Source organism: Grammomys surdaster, unplaced genomic scaffold, assembly GCF_004785775.1.
Source record: "Grammomys surdaster isolate TR1022 unplaced genomic scaffold, NIH_TR_1.0 205, whole genome shotgun sequence".
Lineage (NCBI taxonomy): Eukaryota > Metazoa > Chordata > Mammalia > Rodentia > Muridae > Grammomys > Grammomys surdaster.
The window spans coordinates 3,737,003-3,755,710 of NW_021604650.1; the positions used below are offsets into that span (position 1 = coordinate 3,737,003).

The 18,708-nt window shown below is 53.2% G+C and overlaps 3 protein-coding genes across 5 annotated transcripts; 2 read left to right on the forward strand and 1 right to left on the reverse strand.

The window, feature by feature from the left end:
- The first annotated feature begins 1,289 nt into the window (after positions 1 to 1,289).
- Carns1 (carnosine synthase 1) lies at positions 1,290 to 8,813 on the forward strand. Its single transcript, XM_028771106.1, has 7 exons — positions 1,290 to 1,377; positions 1,627 to 2,114; positions 2,364 to 2,538; positions 2,623 to 2,708; positions 3,602 to 3,833; positions 3,928 to 4,208; positions 6,393 to 8,813. The coding sequence occupies exons 2-7, from the start codon at positions 1,632 to 1,634 to the stop codon at positions 7,617 to 7,619; spliced, it is 2,484 nt and encodes an 827-aa protein (XP_028626939.1). The 5' UTR covers positions 1,290 to 1,377; positions 1,627 to 1,631; the 3' UTR covers positions 7,620 to 8,813.
- A 1,113-nt stretch (positions 8,814 to 9,926) lies between these two features.
- Positions 9,927 to 16,229, forward strand: Rps6kb2 (ribosomal protein S6 kinase B2). 3 transcript variants are annotated; one of them, XR_003711891.1, is made up of 15 exons: positions 9,927 to 10,147; positions 10,466 to 10,506; positions 10,605 to 10,725; positions 11,011 to 11,079; positions 12,122 to 12,269; positions 13,301 to 13,440; positions 13,546 to 13,603; positions 13,679 to 13,779; positions 13,912 to 14,002; positions 14,085 to 14,394; positions 14,871 to 14,933; positions 15,044 to 15,121; positions 15,210 to 15,317; positions 15,408 to 15,520; positions 15,792 to 16,229. XR_003711891.1 is itself a non-coding variant. In XM_028770891.1 (15 exons), the coding sequence occupies exons 1-15, from the start codon at positions 10,070 to 10,072 to the stop codon at positions 15,979 to 15,981; spliced, it is 1,458 nt and encodes a 485-aa protein (XP_028626724.1). In that variant the 5' UTR covers positions 9,927 to 10,069; the 3' UTR covers positions 15,982 to 16,229. The 3 variants fall into 3 exon arrangements, 2 of the variants coding, with proteins under 2 accessions (XP_028626724.1, XP_028626725.1); XM_028770891.1 differs by lacking the exon at positions 13,301 to 13,440 and having other exon boundaries at positions 14,085 to 14,175; positions 14,287 to 14,394; XM_028770892.1 differs by lacking the exons at positions 9,927 to 10,147; positions 13,301 to 13,440 and having other exon boundaries at positions 10,491 to 10,506; positions 10,610 to 10,725; positions 14,085 to 14,175; positions 14,287 to 14,394.
- Positions 16,230 to 16,282: 53 nt separating this feature from the next.
- On the reverse strand, positions 16,283 to 18,399 carry Ptprcap (protein tyrosine phosphatase receptor type C associated protein). Its single transcript, XM_028770909.1, has 2 exons — positions 18,336 to 18,399; positions 16,283 to 17,078 (listed from the first exon to the last, which is right to left on the reverse strand). Exons 1-2 carry the CDS (start codon positions 18,336 to 18,338, stop codon positions 16,488 to 16,490), a joined length of 594 nt encoding a protein of 197 aa, XP_028626742.1. The 5' UTR covers positions 18,339 to 18,399; the 3' UTR covers positions 16,283 to 16,487.
- Between the last annotated feature and the right edge of the window lie 309 nt (positions 18,400 to 18,708).

Consider the following 18,708-nt stretch of genomic DNA (forward strand, 5'->3'; position numbering starts at 1 on the left):
AGGCTCCTATGATTCTAGCTAGGACCGACCCTAGGTGTGATGGGGTCAGGAGTTCAATGGAGAGTATGTCCCTTCCCATTCGCTGGCCCAAGACTGGTGTCATTTATCAGTGTACTGTACCTAGCCACAGTTCCCACTTGGTAAGCCTTCCCTCCCCTCAACTCCTTCCTCTTCTGGTCCTTTTAACTTGACCCAGGTGGGAAGACTGGGAGGCTGGCTCATACCATTGAGTGATTTAAGATACTCCTTTGCCAATCCTGCCCAAGGTGTACTGTTTCTGCCCTCTGCTCAGCTCTGCCTGGATCCACTGAGTACAGAGTCCGACTATCCCCTGGGCTCCAAGGACCTGGATGGAAAGGAAGAACCATGGAAAGGAGGTGCTGGCCTGCCACCCACAGGCTGCTTCCCTGGGCCCTGGCGCCAGGATGTTAGCCTCGATTGCAAGGGCTCCCCGGAAGAGGCTGAGGCTCGGGCCTGGACTGTGTACTACTACGGTCTCCTTCAGAGCTGTCTACAGCAAGCTGGCCTTCCTGAGACCCAGGATCGCAGCCAGGCACCCCGTACAGGTGCCTCAGGGCTCTGCAAAATGGGTCTCCCAGAGACAGGGAGGGACCTTAAGTTCAGTTGCTTCCCCTTGTCTGTCCAGGCTGGCTCCTCCCTCAGGCTCTGGTTCCATCTAAAGGCAAAACCAGAGGGCCTAGGGCAGGCAGGTCATGTCTCCAAGGACATCAGGTCAGGGCTCCCCACCATGTCCCACCCTACCCATCCTGCTCCCTGGAAATCCACGCTATCATTTGCATATTCTATGGAGCTGAAACTTCTAGAGCGATGTCTTAGGAGATGCTATGGATGCAGCTGAGCAGTTGCGATCCCAAGATGCCTCCTTGTTTCATAGATCAGGTGGGTCATGAATAATTTTGTGTGGACCAAATGATCTTCAGCTAGAATACATGAGAATCACAGACTTGTTCCCATCACAGACTGGAAAACTGAGGCTTAGAGAAACAGTGGCCTTTCTGAGGTCATGTGCAAAATCCAAACTCAGGTTAGATTCATCTTCCAGTGCCTTCTAGATCAGATGCAGATAAAACAGAGCCAGTCTCAAGGCAGGGATGTCGGGCATCTCCCCTTTCATACTCAGCTCCCTCTGTCTTCTTCTCATTTGACCCCTAAGAAGGACCTGGGAGGCCTAAGGGTGAGGGTGGTAAAGTGGAGGTAGGGAAAAGTGGGCAGAAGGGCAGCAAGAGGAGGACCCCTGGTGAACATGACAACATTCTCTTCCCCCAGGCTGCCCTGGGGCAGAGGTGACCTTGTGCATTCTGGGTTCCCCCAGCACCTTCCTATCTCTGTTGCTGGAGGGTGGGGTCCAGAGCCCTGGTGAGTGTGTGCCCAAGTTCCCCAGCCTCTCCTACAGAAAGGGCAGCCCTGCCCTAGCCCAGCCACATCCCAAAATACCCACCAACCTTGGCAACTGCCTGCATTCCACAGGACCAGCTGCCATGCTCTGAGTAGGGGTGGGTTCCGGGAGTCACTGACCCCCATGACACAGAAGCCGGGGCAGGGGGTGGAGGGTGTCGGCACTACTCCGCATTCCCTGGCCAGCCACCTTCCTCCCTTTGCCCACAGGAAACATGCTCCTTTGCCTGTCCCCTGCCTGGCTGATGAAGGTGGAAACTCCAGGCCAAGAGGGTGAGGCGGCCCTGTCCGTCTCCAAGGCTGTGAGCTTCTATCCAGGGGGCCTGACATTCCTGGATGATTTTGACCCCCCTCGGCATGCTACCTACTTCCTGGCAGGCCTGGGGCCAGAGTCCGGCCATGGCAAGGAGGCAGCAGAGCTGGCTCGGAACCTCACTTGTCCCACAGGAGCCTCATCGGAGCTGGCACGGCTGCTGGAGGACCGGCTGCTGATGAGGTGGTTGCTGTCCCAGCAGAGTGGTGTGGCCGTGCCAGCTACCCTGGCTTTCACTTATAGGCCTCCAGGGCTGCTTCGGGGAGGGGATGGCAGCCCTGGACTACGGCTGGTGGAGCTCAGTGGGAAGGAAAGCCAGGAAGCACTGGTGAAAGAGGAAGTAGAGGCCTTTGTGCACTCCGAGGCTTTGGGTGATGCTTCACAGGTAACAAGAGGCCCTTTCTGCACTGAGGTCTATGTGGGCACCTGCAGGAGGGAACCCATGCTGTGATTACCAAGTCCTGCTGGGAAATAAACCCCAACTCTTAGCTCTGCCACTGTCCCATTTCTCCATAACAGTGCCCCGTGCCTTCCTACCTCAGTGTACTTACTGGCACCTGTGGCATGAGCATCCTACCTTTCAGGCTCATGAGGTAGTGGTGGTGAGGAAGGTCCTCTCCCTTTTCTGCTGTAGGTGGCTGTGAGGCTCAGTGGCTGGCGCTGGCGGGGACAGCAGGTATTGCCTCTGCACCTGCGGGCAGAGCCATCCACAGTGGTGAGCACAGTGCTGGGATTGCTGGAGAAGCTGGAGGAGGAGGAGAGTGTCCTTGTGGAGGCCATGTGCCCACCTGTCCGGCTGCCCTTACCAGGTTCTCACCTGAGCCAGCCAGAAATTGGGGGCAGAGACTGACCTCTAGACCGCTTCTGGGCTTAGACTTCTCATGTTCCCCCAGGCAGTCCTGCACCTGGCCCTGAGCTGGCTGTGCGGATCTGTGCAGTGGTGTGTCGAATTCAGGGTGACAGGCCCCTACTGAGTAAGGTGAGAATGGCTCAGGTCTAGGACACAGTTCTGTCCACCCCAGTTCTGCCTAACCCCACTGCTCTGATGAGGGCCTTCCTGGTGCAGAGAGGATATAATTTGGGGTAGGAGGTTCTGGTTACTTCCAAGGGGACTCCTAGGGTTGACACTTTTTTCTTCCTCTTCAACCTTCCTTAACCCTTCTATATCAGGAGCCCGAGCTCTTGTGCTTAACCCCTCTTCCTTGTCCTGAGGGCCTGATTCCTTTTCCAGAATGCTTCTCCTTACAGAAGAAACTAACTCAGGGTCAGTCCCATAGGAAGGTGCCATGCTGAGGGACCCAGGAAGGCTTGGGGGGCCTCCTGGATACTCAGCAGAACTCCAGGGGAGATGATGAGAGTTTTCCAAGAGACATGCTAAGGCTAGGAAAAACCAGGGTAGCTAGAGCAGGTTAGAGCAAGCATGCGTGGAATTTTCGAGCTGGGCCTGGAAGCCAGCATAACCCTGAGGGATCTGGGCACCAGATGGCCAGTGAAGCTGAGAGTGATTTGTAAAGTTTAGGTCTGGATGGAAGAAAGGGGTTCTTGAAGTGCAGGGAAGGTGGGGCCTGGTTCTCGATGTAGGGAAGATGCACAGGCGTCAAAGGGGTACTTAGAAAGGTAAGCTTTGAGCTGGACAGTGGTGGCGCACGCCTTTAATCCCAGCACTTGGGACTGGGAGGCAGAGGCAGGCGGGTTTCTGAGTTCGAGGCTAGCCTGGTCTACAGAGTGAGTTCCAGAACAGCCAGGGCTACACAGAGAAACCCTGTCTCGAAAAAACAAACCAAAAAGAAAAAAAAAAAAAAAAAAAAAAGAAAGGTGAGCTTTGACGGGACTTCTCCCAGGCCAGCCCCTTCTGAACTGCACTGTGGTCAGGTGGTGTGTGGCGTGGGCCGTGGGGATCGACCCGTGCGGCACCACTATACCCTGCCGAGGACACTGGGGGTGGCGCTGGCCCAGTGCGGCCTGGAAGAGGAGGCGCAGGTGGCGCTTCTGGGACAGGGCATCAAAGAAGCAGCTGAAGCCGCGCTGGCCGCAGTACTGGCCCTGGAGGCCGGACTGAGTGTGGAGCAGCGTGGTGGACGCCAAGTGCACACCGACTTCCTCGGTGAGCATGGACGGCGCAGCTCGGGCTGGGCGGCTTGGGCGGTGTGGGAACCGGGTTGAGGGAAGCTCAATCCGCGCATTCTCGCCCGGCCCAGGCGTGGACTTCGTTCTCACAGTGGTCGGACGCACGCTGACTCCCGTGCTTCTTAAGCTGAACAGTGGCCTGTGTCTGGAGGCATGCGGCGCGCTTGAGGGGATGTGGGCTGCGCCACGCCTGGTACACTCAGCTGAGGAGGCAGCCGCAGCACCGCTGGTGGAGACTATGCTGCGGCGCTCAGGGCGCCACCTCATGGACGGCAAGCAGCTGCTGGTGATCGGCGCCGGCGGAGTCAGCAAGAAGTTCGTGTGGGAGGCGGCGCGGGACTACGGACTGAAGGTGGGCGGGGCAAGGCAAATACTGTTCTGATTGGTGAGGGCGGGCTATGAATGGGCGGGACTAGTTCTTCAGAAGAGAGTGGTCGCTTTCCGGAGGCGGGCCTTCCTGGCGAGGGGCGGGCCTCGCTGCCGTGAGAGAGGCCCCTCAGAAAAAACAAAGGAAAGACGAGGTGGAATAAATAGGCTGGGATGATGGGCAGGAGACTGGCGGTGTTTCACGGCAATAGAGGAGCTGACTTCTCTGTTTTATTTATTTTTGAGAAAGAGTCTCACTATATAGTCCTGATTGACTGGAATTCGCAATGTAAATCAGGCTAGCCTCAAACTCCCAGAAATCTTCTTGCCTCTTCTACCCTGGTCTAGAATTGAAGCCACACCACCACGGTCAGATTTTTTTTCTTGCTATTTTAGGGATCGAATTATGGCCTTGCACATACTATGGGGACAAGCTCTCTATCCCTGAGCTAGAGACCTGGATGCCATTATTTTTATTTATTTATTTTTAATTGTATGTATATGGGTATTTTGCCTGCAACTATGTTTGTGCACCATGTACGAGCCTGGTGTCCACAGAGGCCAGAAAAGGGCATCGATCCCCCCTAGAACCAGAATTGCAGGCTGCTGTGAGTTGCTATGTTGGTGCTGAGAATCAAACCTGGTCCTATGGAAGAGCAGCTGGGGCTCGTCACTGCTGAGCTGTCTCTCCAGCCACAATTTATTTTATTTTTTAAATTTTATGTGTTTGGCTCTGAAGTATGTATATGTACAGGTGCATGCAGGTGTCACTAGAGACCAGAAGAGGGTATTATCAGATCCAGAGTCACCTGATGTGGGTGCGAACACTCTGGTCCTCTGCAAATACAGCAAGTGCTCTTAATGCCTGAGCCATTTCTCTAGCCCTCAGTGTTTGGGGATCTTTGAGATATGTTCTCATATAACTCATGATGGCTTCAAACTCCTTATATAGCTGAAGCTTGCTTTGAATTAATCCTCCTACCTCCACCTCCAGATTCTGGGATTTCAGGAGTGTTATTTTATATTTTTTTGTTTATTTTAGTGGTTATTTATTTGTGCCAGACATGGTCTTACTCTGTGGCTCAGCCTGACCTGAAATAGAAAAATCAGGCTAGCCTTGAACTTTCTGCGCTCCTTCTGCCTCTGTCTCCTAGTGCTGGGATGGCCCTCTTGAGCTCTCACGCCACACCTTCTTCCCCAGACAGATTTTTCACTATGTAGCCCAGACTTGACATTCATAACACAATCCTCCTACTTCAGCCTCCCAGATGTTGGAAATATGTACCACCAAACCTAGTAGCTACTAGGTATTGAACATCTGGGTGAAGAAGTTTAGTCTGCCTTGGGGGAAAGATCTTTGAAGCTGAAGTTCTACAGCTTGGCACATAGGATCCTCCAGGAGTGAAATGAACACTTCATAGATTTCAAGTTAAGTTTATTGTTGGAAGAAGGCAGGGACTCATATTGTAGGATCTGGAGTTAGCCAGGCAACAGACATTACCACTCCTATTGAAACAGATAAGGACGCTGAGTCTTTCTCAGGCTGGCTCTAGTCCACCACAGTGACCTCCTTGCCTGGTTTCCACCATGCACGGTCCCTGGGGAATTCTCAACAGCCTTGGCATCACAATTCCTACCTGACAGTGTGTGTGCCAGCTGAAGGACTGACAGACTCCTGAGTTACCTGACACACAGCCACTTCTCCTCCCTCATCAGGGGCTGCTTCTGCCTTGAGTAGCAGCTGCCTTGTGTCTCTGTTCACCTGGCAAACACAAGCTTTGGGGACATGGGGCCCCTCAGGAGTCCTGCTCATCACACTGCAGTGTTAGGACATGTGGGAGGAATGATAAGCAAGCCACCTGTCTGCTGCAGCCCCGACCCTGAGGGCTGGTCTCCAAGCCCTTCGGGAAGCCACTTGTGAGCATGCTCTGATGAGCCGTCTGGTGGACTCTTCGTGCACCCTGTCCCTCTCACTCAGCTCGCCCTTTCCTCCTGAAGGTTTTTTCTGATTTTCCTCCTATCCAGGCTGACGTAGGTGTCTCACCTCTCCACGTTTATTCAAATCATCAATAAACATATATTGAGCACCTGGTGTCTACCCTGTAGAAATCCATCCTGTGTCTTCCGTGACCCAAGCCTGCTCACATGAGTGTCCCTCGGTTCGTTTCAGTTGCACTTGGTGGAATCAGACCCCAACCACTTCGCATCCCAGCTGGTGCAGACCTTTATCCACTTTGATGTGACTGAGCACCGGAGGGACGAGGAGAACGCACGGCTGCTGGCTGAGCTGGTGCGGACACGGAACCTGAGGCTAGATGGCTGTTTTTCCTTCTGGGATGACTGCTTGGTGCTTACTGCTCTGCTCTGCCGTGAGCTGGGTCTGCCCTGCAGCCCCCCAGCTGCCATGTGTTTGGCAAAGCAGAAGAGCCGCACCCAACTACATCTGTTGCGATGTCAGGGCCCACCCTGGCCTTCAACTTCCCTCCATGCCGTGGCCTGCTGCCCATTGGAGAGCGAGGCTGATGTGGAGAGGGCCATTTATCAGGTACCTCTACCAGGTGTGATGAAGCTGGAATTTGGGTCAGGAGCAGTAGGCGTGCAGCTGGTAAAGGATGGGCCACAGTGCCATGAGCACTTTTCCCGGATCCTCCATGACTTGCAGGGTGAGGCTGACCACCCAGGCATTGGGCTGGGCTGGGGCAATGCTATGTTGCTGATGGAGTTTGTTGAGGGCACAGAGCATGATGTGGACCTGGTGGTGTTCGGTGGACGATTGCTGGCTGCTTTTGTCTCTGATAATGGCCCCACAAGGCTGCCTGGCTTCACAGAGACTGCAGCCTGCATGCCCACTGGGCTAGCACCAGAGCAGGAGGCCCAGATGGTGCAGGCAGCTTTTCGCTGCTGCCTGGGCTGTGGGCTGCTGGATGGGGTTTTCAATGTGGAGCTCAAGATGACTGGGGCTGGGCCACGGCTCATCGAGATCAATCCTCGCATGGGAGGGTTCTACCTTCGAGACTGGATCCTGGAACTCTATGGTGTGGATTTGCTTCTGGCTTCTACAATGGTGGCCTGTGGCCTGCAGCCTGCCTTGCCTGCCCACCCTCGTGCCCGTGGCTACCTAGTGGGTGTCATGTGCCTGGTGTCCCAGCACCTACAGCTGCTGAGTTCCCCTAGCAGTCGGGAGACCCTTCAAGCCCTCCATGACCAGGGTCAATTGCGACTCAACCTGCTGGAGGAGGCCCTGATACCTGGCCAGTATGAGGAGCCCTACTGCAGTGTGGCTTGTGCTGGGCCCAGCCCTGCTGAGGCCCGTCACCGCCTGCTAGGCATCTGTCAGGGCTTAGGCATTGACAGGCCCAACTACCCAGTTGCTCATTTCCTGTCTCATTTCAAATAGCACTGGAGTCAAGGAGCAGCAGGGATGACGTGCTAGGGGCAGGGGCTGTGGCGCTCTGTTTTCCTGCTCCTCTCTCTGTCACTTTGCCCCAAACCTGGTTCAGCACACTCCCATGGCTCAAGTCTATTCCAGAACAGTAGAGTAATTTTGACATCAAAGTCTTCTAGATTCAAGGACCATAAACAAAGTGTCTGGAATTTGCTGGGTCCTCTTGCCTTCCTGAAAGCCTCCATATAGCCCCAGGCATCCCCAGGACTCTTAACCTTTAAAGAACTAACAAATAACAGCTTCATCACCACAGTCAGTGCCCAGGCCAGATGGGAGTGGGTGAAACCCAGGCTCCTCCTCCTTCACTCCTCCTACTCTCCAGGTCCTTTTCTTCTTGTGCCCTATACAGGAGAGAACTTCCACCGATCCCTAGCCTTGGACAAAGGCCATGAAATCTGAGATAGGCACACCAGTCTTTTGTTTTGTTTGTTTTTTTGTTTTTTCGAGACAGGGTTTCTCTGTATAGCCCTCCTGGCTGTCCTGGAACTTACTCTGTAGACCAGGCTGGGCTCGAACTCAGAAATCCACCTGCCTCTACCTCCCAAGTGCTGGGATTAAAGGTGTGTGCCACCACTGCCCAGCGGCACACCAGTCTTTACACAAGGTCCAGGACAGTTGTAGAACCTGCTGAAAATGTCTGGCAGTGTGTCACTGTGTCTGTTGGCCTGAGCAGTAAAAGCAAATGTCTGTGATCAGCACTAGGAGTAACCATTTCCCTTCACACTTTCAGGCAAACTCTAGTGCCCCCATGCTACAGATGAGGAAGCAGGCTCAGAGAGAAAAAAAATGACTGCTTCCACAGTCCTATCACAGTGGATGTGGACAGGATGCAAAGACCAGCCTTCTCTGTTTATGGTTTTACATGCTCGGTCAGCCTCCAGGTCCTCTCTTACTTTCTATCTTCATTCATAAGCAGCAGTCAGACTCCTGAACAACTCCCTCCATATACCATACATGTTCTCTACCCATTTGGTTGCTTTGGCCTCTGGCGTATCTAACTGGCTTGGCCCTTAGACTTCTGTGTACACACCTTTCCTCATTGTAGGAAGCTAGCTACTCTGAAAACACCTGCCTCTGTCCAGCACAGGAGCCATGGACAGCTCCCGAAAACATGCCTACCCAAATAAAGTCTTGTGAACTAGCGAAGTATCTGGAATCCAGTTTGTTTTAGATAGTGGCCCCACTCGGGTTCAGTAGATGGGGAGCTGGGGAGTGGGAGGAGAGGTGGAAAAGCACCCTATTGGCTGGCCCCTAGGGTTGACCTTTGCCAGGGGCTTACCTTATACCTACATGTATGTTTGAGGATTTTTTTTTTTTTTTTGGGTTTTCGAGACAGGGTTTCTCTGTATAGCCCTGGCTGTCCTAGAACTCACTCTGTAGACCAGGCTGGCCTCAAACTCAGAAATTCACCTGCCTCTGCCTCCCAAGTGTTGGGATTAAAGGAGTGCACCACCACTGCCCGGCGAGGATTTTTTTTTTTTTCTTGAATTACAATCCTAGGTCACATTCAGGTAGTGATCCCTCTGCTGACCTGGATACCCCTAAATTTTGCTCATCTGAGTTCACACTGTGCATCCAGTGGGCATCCATCCCCTATGCAATGGAAAGGCCATTCAGACAGACTCCAATTAAAATGCACAGGCTTAGTTTGGGATAGAACTCCAGCAGTCAGGTTTATGTGACAAGTGATTTTACTCCCTGCACTATCTCGCCAGTTCTCATCCATCCTTTCAACCATATTCTATTAAAGTATTTATTCTGAACTAGGCAGCAGGAATACTCGGTATGCTTAAATTAGCAAAAGTCCATATTTAGGTGTGTTGAGCCCTTCAGAACGGGAGCCTTGTAACAAAGCCCAGGCAGTCGCCCAGAAAATGTCAGACCTGCAGGGTCTGTGAGCTTCAGGGAGGTTGTAAGGAGTGTCCCTAATATAGCCTACTGTTCCCTAATACATTAGAACAGACACAGTTTTTCTTTCTAGGCAACTCACAGCTAGCTCTAAGAAGGGCTGAGGAGTTGCCATTTAAACTTAAACCTTCACGCACCTGTAATTTCTGCCCATTAAATCTTGAACTTGCCCCAGAGTCAAAATGGGAGCCTCTGTGCATGCTGCTCGGGTCGAGAGCTGACCCAGGAGAAACCGACGAGGACGATGGTCTAGTAAAGCCTATTCATAATGCTGCAGGATGGGCGGTCAAGATCTCTGGAACTACGACTCCCGAGAGGCTTTCCGACAGGCGCCATCTTTTCTTCCCACCCGACTTGAGAGTGGGTTAGGCTAGCTTGCGTCATCAGAGCGCGCGGCTACTGCTGTCGCGGAGAGATGATGTAACCCAAGTTTGGCGCTGTCAGTCAGAGCTCCGCCTGGTCGGGGCCGAGGGTCCCGCGGGACCGACGGGGCCATGGCAGCCGTGTTTGATTTAGACTTGGAGACTGAGGAAGGAAGCGAGGGCGAAGGCGAACCGGAGTTCAGCCCTGCGGTGAGTGTTTTCTTCCGGGTGCGACTGGACCCAGGAGCCCAGCTGGATAACCAAAGTCCTTGCGCTCCCCACTCTGAGTGGTTTGTGACCCCTACAAACCCAGATCCAGCCCCAGCCCCAACCCCAACCCTAGCCCCAACTCTAGCCCCTGGACCGGATCTTCCCTTTTCTATCCTTGGTCTCTCCTTCCCAAACTTTCCCCATCCCTGCTGCTGAATTCCTATCCTTGGTTCTCTCCCCTGGGCCAAGCAGTTCAGCCTAGGTTGGGAGGAGATATTCTGGCACCTTCCGTGGTTCTTATCACTTGGTTTCTCACAGGACGTGTGTCCCCTTGGCGAGTTAAGGGCTGCTGGCCTGGAGTGAGTGAGGGTCTTGCTTGGGGGATGAGGGCATGGAGTAGGGGATGGGACTTGGGGTACACTAGAGCCTTTCCCTCATTAACTTATTATGTCTTTAGGACAGTGGGACACTATGAGGAAGTGGAGCTGACAGAGAGCAGCGTGAATCTGGGTCCTGAGCGCATCGGGCCCCACTGCTTTGAGCTACTGAGTGTACTGGGCAAGGGGGGCTATGGCAAGGTACTAGCATCCCTTCCCCTCCTGGTGACCTCAGCTCTAGCCTGAAACAGCATACCATCCTTCACACCCAAGAGGCCTGTAAATCTCCTGAGTCTCTGATGGGATTCAGAGCTGAAAATCAGAGGGAGGAAAGGGCAGATCCTTTCAAAATCTGATGGAGATCTTTACAGTTCCACTCTTAAGCTGAGCTTAGACCTTTTGGTCCCAATACTAGAGCTTTAGGGTGGGGCACCTTGAAGATAGGATGTGGTCAGGGAAGTTAATCCTGTCTCCCCTGCCCTACAGGTGTTCCAGGTGAGAAAAGTGCAAGGCACCAACTTGGGCAAAATATATGCCATGAAAGTCTTGAGGAAGGTGAGTCATTTGCTCAGCCAGCAAAGACAGAGTAGCTGCCATCCCCAGCAACCTGTACCAGGTCTTGGAAAGACAGCCAGAAACAGGATGGAGATAGCCCTTAACTTGGCACTTGCTGACTTAGTATCTATTGTCATATATGCTATTTTGGAGTAATTCTTAAATGGAAACAACTTGCCTGCTAAGGCACATATGGCAAGTTTTGATTGTCAGACTCTGAGGGCAGGCAGAACTGTTGGCATTCAGTGAACAGAAGCCCAGGACGCAGCTCAGCAGGAACCCAGAACAAAGAACTGTCCGGTTCAGTGTGTCAGTAGCTTCAAGTTTAGCTGAACTTGGTAGGATACACCTATTGTCTCAGGACTTGGTGGGGTAAAGCAGGAGGATCTGAGTGGTAGCCCACCCTGGGCTACATAATGATACCTTGTCTCAACAAAACAAACGGAAAAGTATCAAGGGTGAGAAACTGAGAGGATAAACCAGTTCCAGAAAAGTTTACTGCTTTTACTATCGCTTACTCTCATGAGACAAAGTCTCACTGAGCCTGAAACTAGGCTGGTGGCTAGCAAGCCCCAGTGATTCTTCTGTCCTGGGTACAGGCTCACACAACCATCCTTGGCTTTTTATATTGGTACTGGAGATTTGAACTCGTATCTTTATGCTTTCATAGCATGCGCTTTTAACCTACGAGTCTAGTGCCGAGTCCTCCCATTGTCTTTGTCATGATCAGATCTTGTGGAGGGCAGACTGGAGAAGCTTCTAGAAAAGGGGCTATTGTGATAGTTTGGCCCTTGGTACCCTGACTCTGTGGGTTGGTTACTAGTGGGATGACAGCGATGGTCTACACAGACCTAGAGTCTAGACACTTATATACCCAAATTGTGTTTCAATGTTTACTTGAAACAAGAGTCATGACTTCCCCTTAGCTCCTCCTTTGTATAGTTGAATATTGAGGTTGAACATTCTGCGACAGTAAATCAGCAGAGCAAAAAGGAAAGCACTCTGGGTGCCTCACCTTCTAACAAACTCCTGCCATCTCTAGGCCAAGATTGTATGCAGTGCCAAGGACACAGCACATACCCGGGCTGAGCGGAACATTCTAGAATCTGTGAAGCATCCCTTCATTGTAGAACTGGCCTATGCTTTCCAGACAGGTGGCAAACTCTACCTCATCCTGGAGTGCCTCAGTGGTAGGTGTGTGGGCTAGGCCGAGTAGTGTGTGGCAGGAAGCCAGCCCAGGAGCACTGGGTGGGGACTTAGGGAATCCTGAGAGGTATGACTGGAGGATGGCTAGGAGGCTCACGCACCATGCCTGGCCATGTGTTCATCTGTCTGTCTCTCCATTTGTTCATTCATTCAGCAAACATCCATCCAGTGCCTAGTGTTTGTGGGGTGGGTGGGGCTGGTGGGAGTTTGTGTAGATGTGATGTCCAGGGAGAATTTTGTCCACTTTTGCTACCTTTCCTCCCTGTCCCCTGTGTACCAGGCACCCAGTCAGGTCTTATCTAGCTGCACCCTTCTTCTTGGAAGTCTCATGGGTGTTTACTGTTTCTATAAGGTTTTTTGGTTGTTGTTTTGTGGGGTTTTGTTTTTTTTTTTTTGAGACAGGGTCTGCTTCTGTAGCTCTAGCCTGCCTGGAACTTACTATATAGACCGTGCTGGCCTTGAACTCAGGAGATCTGCCTGTCTTTGCAGACTGAGTATGCTGCTATTAAAGGCGTGTGATATACACCTTGTTTTGTCTTTCTGAGACAGGACCTCACTATATAGCATTGGCTGGCATGGAACTCACTACATAGAACTCAAAAAACATTCCCTGCCCCTCTCTGGGATTAAAAGCATGTGCCACTACACCCAGCAGGTCCATTTCTAGACTAGCTGAGATTCTAGCTTCTCTGGGTTCTTGTATCACCTCCACTAACTGCAAAGGTCATCTTCCTAGAGCACGCATCTCTAAACACCTAAGCAAAGCCTTGATCACCAAGAGTGATTGGGACCCATTCCTTCTGCCTGTCTGCCCAGTACCAGCCAAGCCCTACAGCTTCTTCCTGCATGCTTGGCATCCTTTTCCCACCCTATCAAGACAGAGAAAGCCACACCTTCCATCATTGTATTGAGATTAGCTTCTTCTGCCCTCTATCTTGAGGCTCTGTGAAGTTCCCAGAGCTATGCCCTGCACCTGGCATTTAGAGCAGTGTCCACATGTCTGTCTTCCCATTAGACTGAGCATCCTGAGGGCAATGGCTGGGTCTTCTCAACTCTGCCCCAGCTTCACGCAGCACAGGGCCAGGCACCGAGTGAGTAGGCGCCGGTAGATGTTTGCTGATTGAATTGAGTCCCCACGGCAGCTCTGGGAGGCAGGTAGGGAGGGATCTATAAGTCCCATTTTTCTCTAGAAGAAACTGATGCTCAGACAGTAATGGGGCTGGGCCCAAGTGCACAGCTGCTAATGTGCTTATGTCACAGGTGGTGAGCTCTTCACACATCTTGAGCGAGAAGGCATCTTCCTGGAAGACACAGCCTGGTGGGTGTCTGGGGGTGCTTGTCCTCGCCTTCACTCCAGCCTTTGCCCTGCCTTTACCTTGTCCTGTCTTTGCAGCTTCTACCTGGCAGAGATCACTCTAGCCCTGGGCCATCTGCATTCCCAAGGCATCATCTACCGAGATCTCAAGCCTGAGAACATCATGCTCAACAGCCAGGGTGAGCATGTCGCATGCATTCACAGGCATTACACCCCTTGTCTGGTCAGGTCTGCAGGGCAGGGCTGAGGAGCCCACAAGTAGACCTGGCTATATGTCATCCCATGGCATCTCTTTCAACATTCTTCCTCAGGCCACATCAAACTGACAGATTTTGGACTCTGCAAAGAGTCCATTCATGAGGGTGCTATCACTCACACCTTCTGTGGCACCATTGAGTACATGTAAGTAGCACCTGGCTGGCCTGGGTCTGGGAGAATAACCAGAGAGGGCCTGCCCTTCCTGACAATTCCTCCTGCCTCCCAGGGCCCCAGAGATTCTAGTGCGCATTGGTCACAACCGGGCAGTGGACTGGTGGAGCCTGGGAGCCCTGATGTATGACATGCTCACTGGATCGGCAAGTCCAGCTTTCTTGGGAGCAGGGTGGGTGTTGGGGAGATCCCTTCCAGGTTGGGGCAAGACTGGGTGGGAGGACCCCTAGGCTGCCCTCACCTTCTGCCTTCTCCAGCCGCCCTTCACCGCAGAGAATCGGAAGAAAACTATGGATAAAATCATTAAAGGGAAGCTGGTGCTGCCCCCCTACCTCACCCCGGATGCCCGAGACCTTGCCAAAAAGGTGGGCCTCTTTCCATCCAGGGGTATGTTTCCATCTCTTCCCTAAGCCCTGTCAGAAACTCTGCACATATGATTGACTATCCCTAGGCTCTGGGGAAGGCCACTCCCCAACCCTGCCTGCCTGTCCAGTTTGTCTCTGGGGATGGCAGAAACATTGGCTTTGGGATTCAGAGCCCCAAGTGTTGGCCTGGGCTCTGAGAGCCTGCCCACTGCCCCTGAGCAGTACTGGATCTGTGTCTTTATCAGCAGGGTGTTCTTGTGGTAACGTTAGCCCTGTTCCATCAGAAAGGGAAGGGGAATACATACCATCAAGGCTTCATGAAGAAGGCACTGTTGCCCCAACTCTGAAAGTATTGAGGGGTTCAGTGGTCAGAGGCCATGGTATAGATCTTATATCCTCTTTCTGCTTGCCTTCTCCCCATTCGGGGCTGTGCAGACACCTCAGCTTCTCTCCACCCTTACCTTTTCCCTGTACAGTTTCTGAAGCGGAATCCCATTCAACGGATTGGGGGTGGCCCAGGAGATGCTGCTGATGTCCAGGTGAATCTAGTTTTGTCTCAAGGAATTGGGGCCAGAGGATGAAGTGGATTATAGCAGGGAGCTAGGCAAGGTGAATAATTGACATATTCCTGGGCACCCTCTGCCCTCAGAGGCACCCCTTCTTCAGGCACATCAATTGGGATGACCTCTTGGCCCGCCGTGTAGACCCTCCCTTCAGGCCAAGTCTGGTGAGTATATGGGGTCTTTTTGGCCACGTGGCACGTAGAGGCCCTACACTTTGGATTCCTTTAACTCCCCACTTGGATCTTCCCACAGCAATCAGAAGAGGACGTGAGCCAGTTTGACGCACGATTCACACGGCAGACACCAGTAGACAGTCCAGATGACACAGCCCTCAGTGAGAGTGCCAACCAAGCCTTCCTGGTGAGGTCCTGGGGGTTATGGGGACCAGAACAAGGATTGTAGCTAGGAATTGGAGATGCCAGCATCACCTGGCCTGGCCTCTCTCCACAGGGCTTCACATATGTGGCACCTTCTGTCCTGGACAGCATCAAAGAGGGCTTCTCCTTCCAGCCCAAGCTGCGCTCCCCCAGACGTCTTAACAGCAGTCCCCGCACCCCCATCAGGTACCTAGGTTCAGGGCAGACATGTGGCTGGGGCAGGGTTCCCTGACATAGACCAGTTCCTGTGGGCTACTCTGGCCAAGCTTTTCTTTTGTTAAAGGCTAGCCTCAGGCTCCTGCTCACTGTGGGACCTCAGTCCCTGTACATCTGTAACAGAGGCTGCTAAAGTGGTAGTTTGTGGACCTACAACTCCTGTGCCTAACCTCCGTCCCCTGCTGCCAGTATTCCTGACTAGGCCTAGGAGGCTCTGACTCGGCCTTGGTTTCTCTTGCAGCCCCCTCAAGTTCTCTCCCTTTGAGGGGTTCCGGCCCAGTCCTGGCCCACCAGAGCCCATGGAGCCATCTCTACCTCCACTCCTGCCACCACCATCATCACCACCACCCACAAGCACTGCCCCCCTTCCCATTCGTCCCCCCTCAGGAACCAAGAAGTCTAAGAAGGGACGGGGCCGCCCAAGGCGCTAGGGGACTAGAGGAAGAGAGTGGGCAGCTGTGAGCGCCCAGCTGGCTCCGACCTGTGGATGTCCAGGAGATGAGGGTGTGTGTGTGTGTGTATGTGTGTGTGTGTGTGTAAGGTGAGCCTTACAATCATGTACACAGAGGGCTGCAGGCTATAGCCACTGGTGGTGGTTCCCAACCCCCATCCCATCAGAAGGGACTTGGCCTGTCTTTGGACCTGTGCCCTTGTAGAAGTAAAGGACTGAATCATGGCAGAGTGGCTTTTGCTGGACTCCAGACACGGGAGGATCCTAAAGGACCACGGACCTCAGTGCTCACCAAGTTTTATTTTCAATGTCTGCCCAGTGCCTGTCTGGGATGGGTGCACACATTCTGGGGAACTGGTGGGGGTGTCAGTCTAAGAAGCTCATGTGAGGGTGGGGTGACAAAGGCCCAGGGCAGTTTGTGTTTCACCATGACAACATGGGAAGAGAGTCAGAGGCTGGGGCAGGAACTAGACAACAAGCTGACTCCTACAGTGCAGTGACACGGAGGCCCTGGCCCCCTGCTCTTCCAGCACTGTCATCCCAGGCAGCACTGCCTGAAAAGGCATGCAGGTCATTCAGAAGGGCCTCAGCACTGCTGCCTGAGCCCACAGGGCCCTGAGAGCTCAGGTCCAGGCCCCCCTCGCTGTCTGTGTCATGTGCATCTGGGATCTGCTCTGCTTGACACTGCTGCTCCTCTTCCTTGGCATCAGCTTCCTCAGGGCCACCATCCATCATGAAATCTTCTGCATCCTGTTCATCTTCCTGCGGCTCTCGTTCTTCTGGGGGTCCCAGCTCAGTGTGGGCTCGAAGCCAGCGCCCTGCAGGGCTGGCCCAGAGCAGGCGGCAGGTGTGGCCCCACAATGCAGCACCCAGGCGGGCTGGGTGGTAGTATCCTCCTGAGGCACGGCTGAGGCGACGCCAAGCCAAGGCTAGGCCAGTGACCAGCAGCAGTAGGAGCAAGAGCAGCAGGATGATGGTGACCATACTGGAGCCTGCACCATCCTCTGGGCCTGCCCCCGAGGCCAGCGCCCCTGGCAGGGCCAGCAGCACCCCAAGTCTGAGGGTACCAGGCAGAGCCTGTGGGAGACAGTAGGGAGGACTTGTCACCTGATGAGGCCAACTGAATTCTAACAAAGACCTCAGCTGCCTCAAGCAAAATAGGTACAGTCAAGCAGAAAATCCCCAGCCCATATTTGGTCAGGTCCTTGCTCTGGTGTGCGTACCTTAAACTCAGCTCTGTAATTCACTTCTCACTGCCTGAGGCCTGTGTCTGCCCAAGGCCTGCAGCTGTCTGAGGCCTGTGCACTGGCTTTCCCTCTGCTTAGACACTTCCTACTGCTTTGACACTTTCAAAGCCTCATGGCTACATGTTTGCCATGGGCTAGGTAGGCCTGGCTGATGAGGCCCTGCCAGACTTTTTTTTTTTTTTTTTACTTACTTTACATTCAGATCACTGTCCCTCTCCTGGTCACCCCCTCCCACACCTGCATAACTCTACAGCTAACTCGTTGGACCTCAGCCCATCCGTTCACCAACCTCAGGTCCCCTGGTTACACTTTTCCCACCAAATCCCACACTGGAGAATATGATCTGTTGATTTATTCTGTTGCCTTGCCTTTCCCACCAGAATAAGCGCCTGGATTGGGGTGGGGGGAGCACCTAAACCCTGCATGCCACACAGATGCTCAGTGGGTATTAGCTGGTGTTAAAGCGGCCTGTCCTGCAGTAGAGGGAGTTGAAGGGGCCTGAGAGGCCAGTGCCAGGTAGCTCTCTGGAGGCCATGAAGGAGATATCTAGATCAACTCAGAGGTTGGGACTGGTCCTAGAATGAGGGGTCTTTGAAGCCCCTCCTCTCAACCATGAGGCTGCCCCAGCTGCAGGGTTTCCGTTCGGTTCCCCACTCTACCCTGAAGGGCCTCAGGCGTGCAGGGCCACCCGGCATGGGGGCAGCATGTGTAGCTATCAGAGGAAGCCTGCGGTTGGAACAAAGCAGGTGGGGTTGTGTGGTAGCAGGGGGAGGGGTGCTGGGCACAAGACTCCCCTATAGTACACCAAGCTCTGGGAAAGGAGTTACACCCAAACTCAGCTCATGAGGGGATCAGATGGGAGACTATTCCAAGGGTCTTGGAATAAGGCTGTGCCTAGCATGAGGAGCTGGAGGACATACCTTTAATTCCAGAGAGCCCAGATCTGAGGTAAGAACTAAGTTCCAACTCATTCTAGGCCTGGGTCTTGCTGCCCAAGGCTATGGAAGGAGACCCTTAACTCCTGGACCCTTGATATTCCATCCCCACCCCACTGCGCCCCAAGAACCCAGAGGGTTCCACAGCTCACCATTGATCCGATGGCCTTTTCACAGGCACCCACTTCTGACTCTGGCTGTTTAGTGAGAAGTGAGCCTCGGAGCTCTCAGTACAGTAGCTAGGAGTTACTGACACTTCCGTTTCCTGCCCCAAATGCCCCACCCACTCTTGCCTATCACAGGACCCTGATGGGGTCTCAGCCTCTCAGGGTTACCCAGACCCATACCAGATCTTCCCATTCCTCCCTAGGTGAGGTGGGGACCACGGGATCTGTGACCAGAACTCAACCCAAAGCAGGAAATCCACCTATATACTATGTAGCTTTGGCGGGCCTGGAACTCAGAGATCCTTCTATTTCTGCTTCTTGGGTGCTGGGACTAAAAGTGGGTATCTGGTTAGTCTTA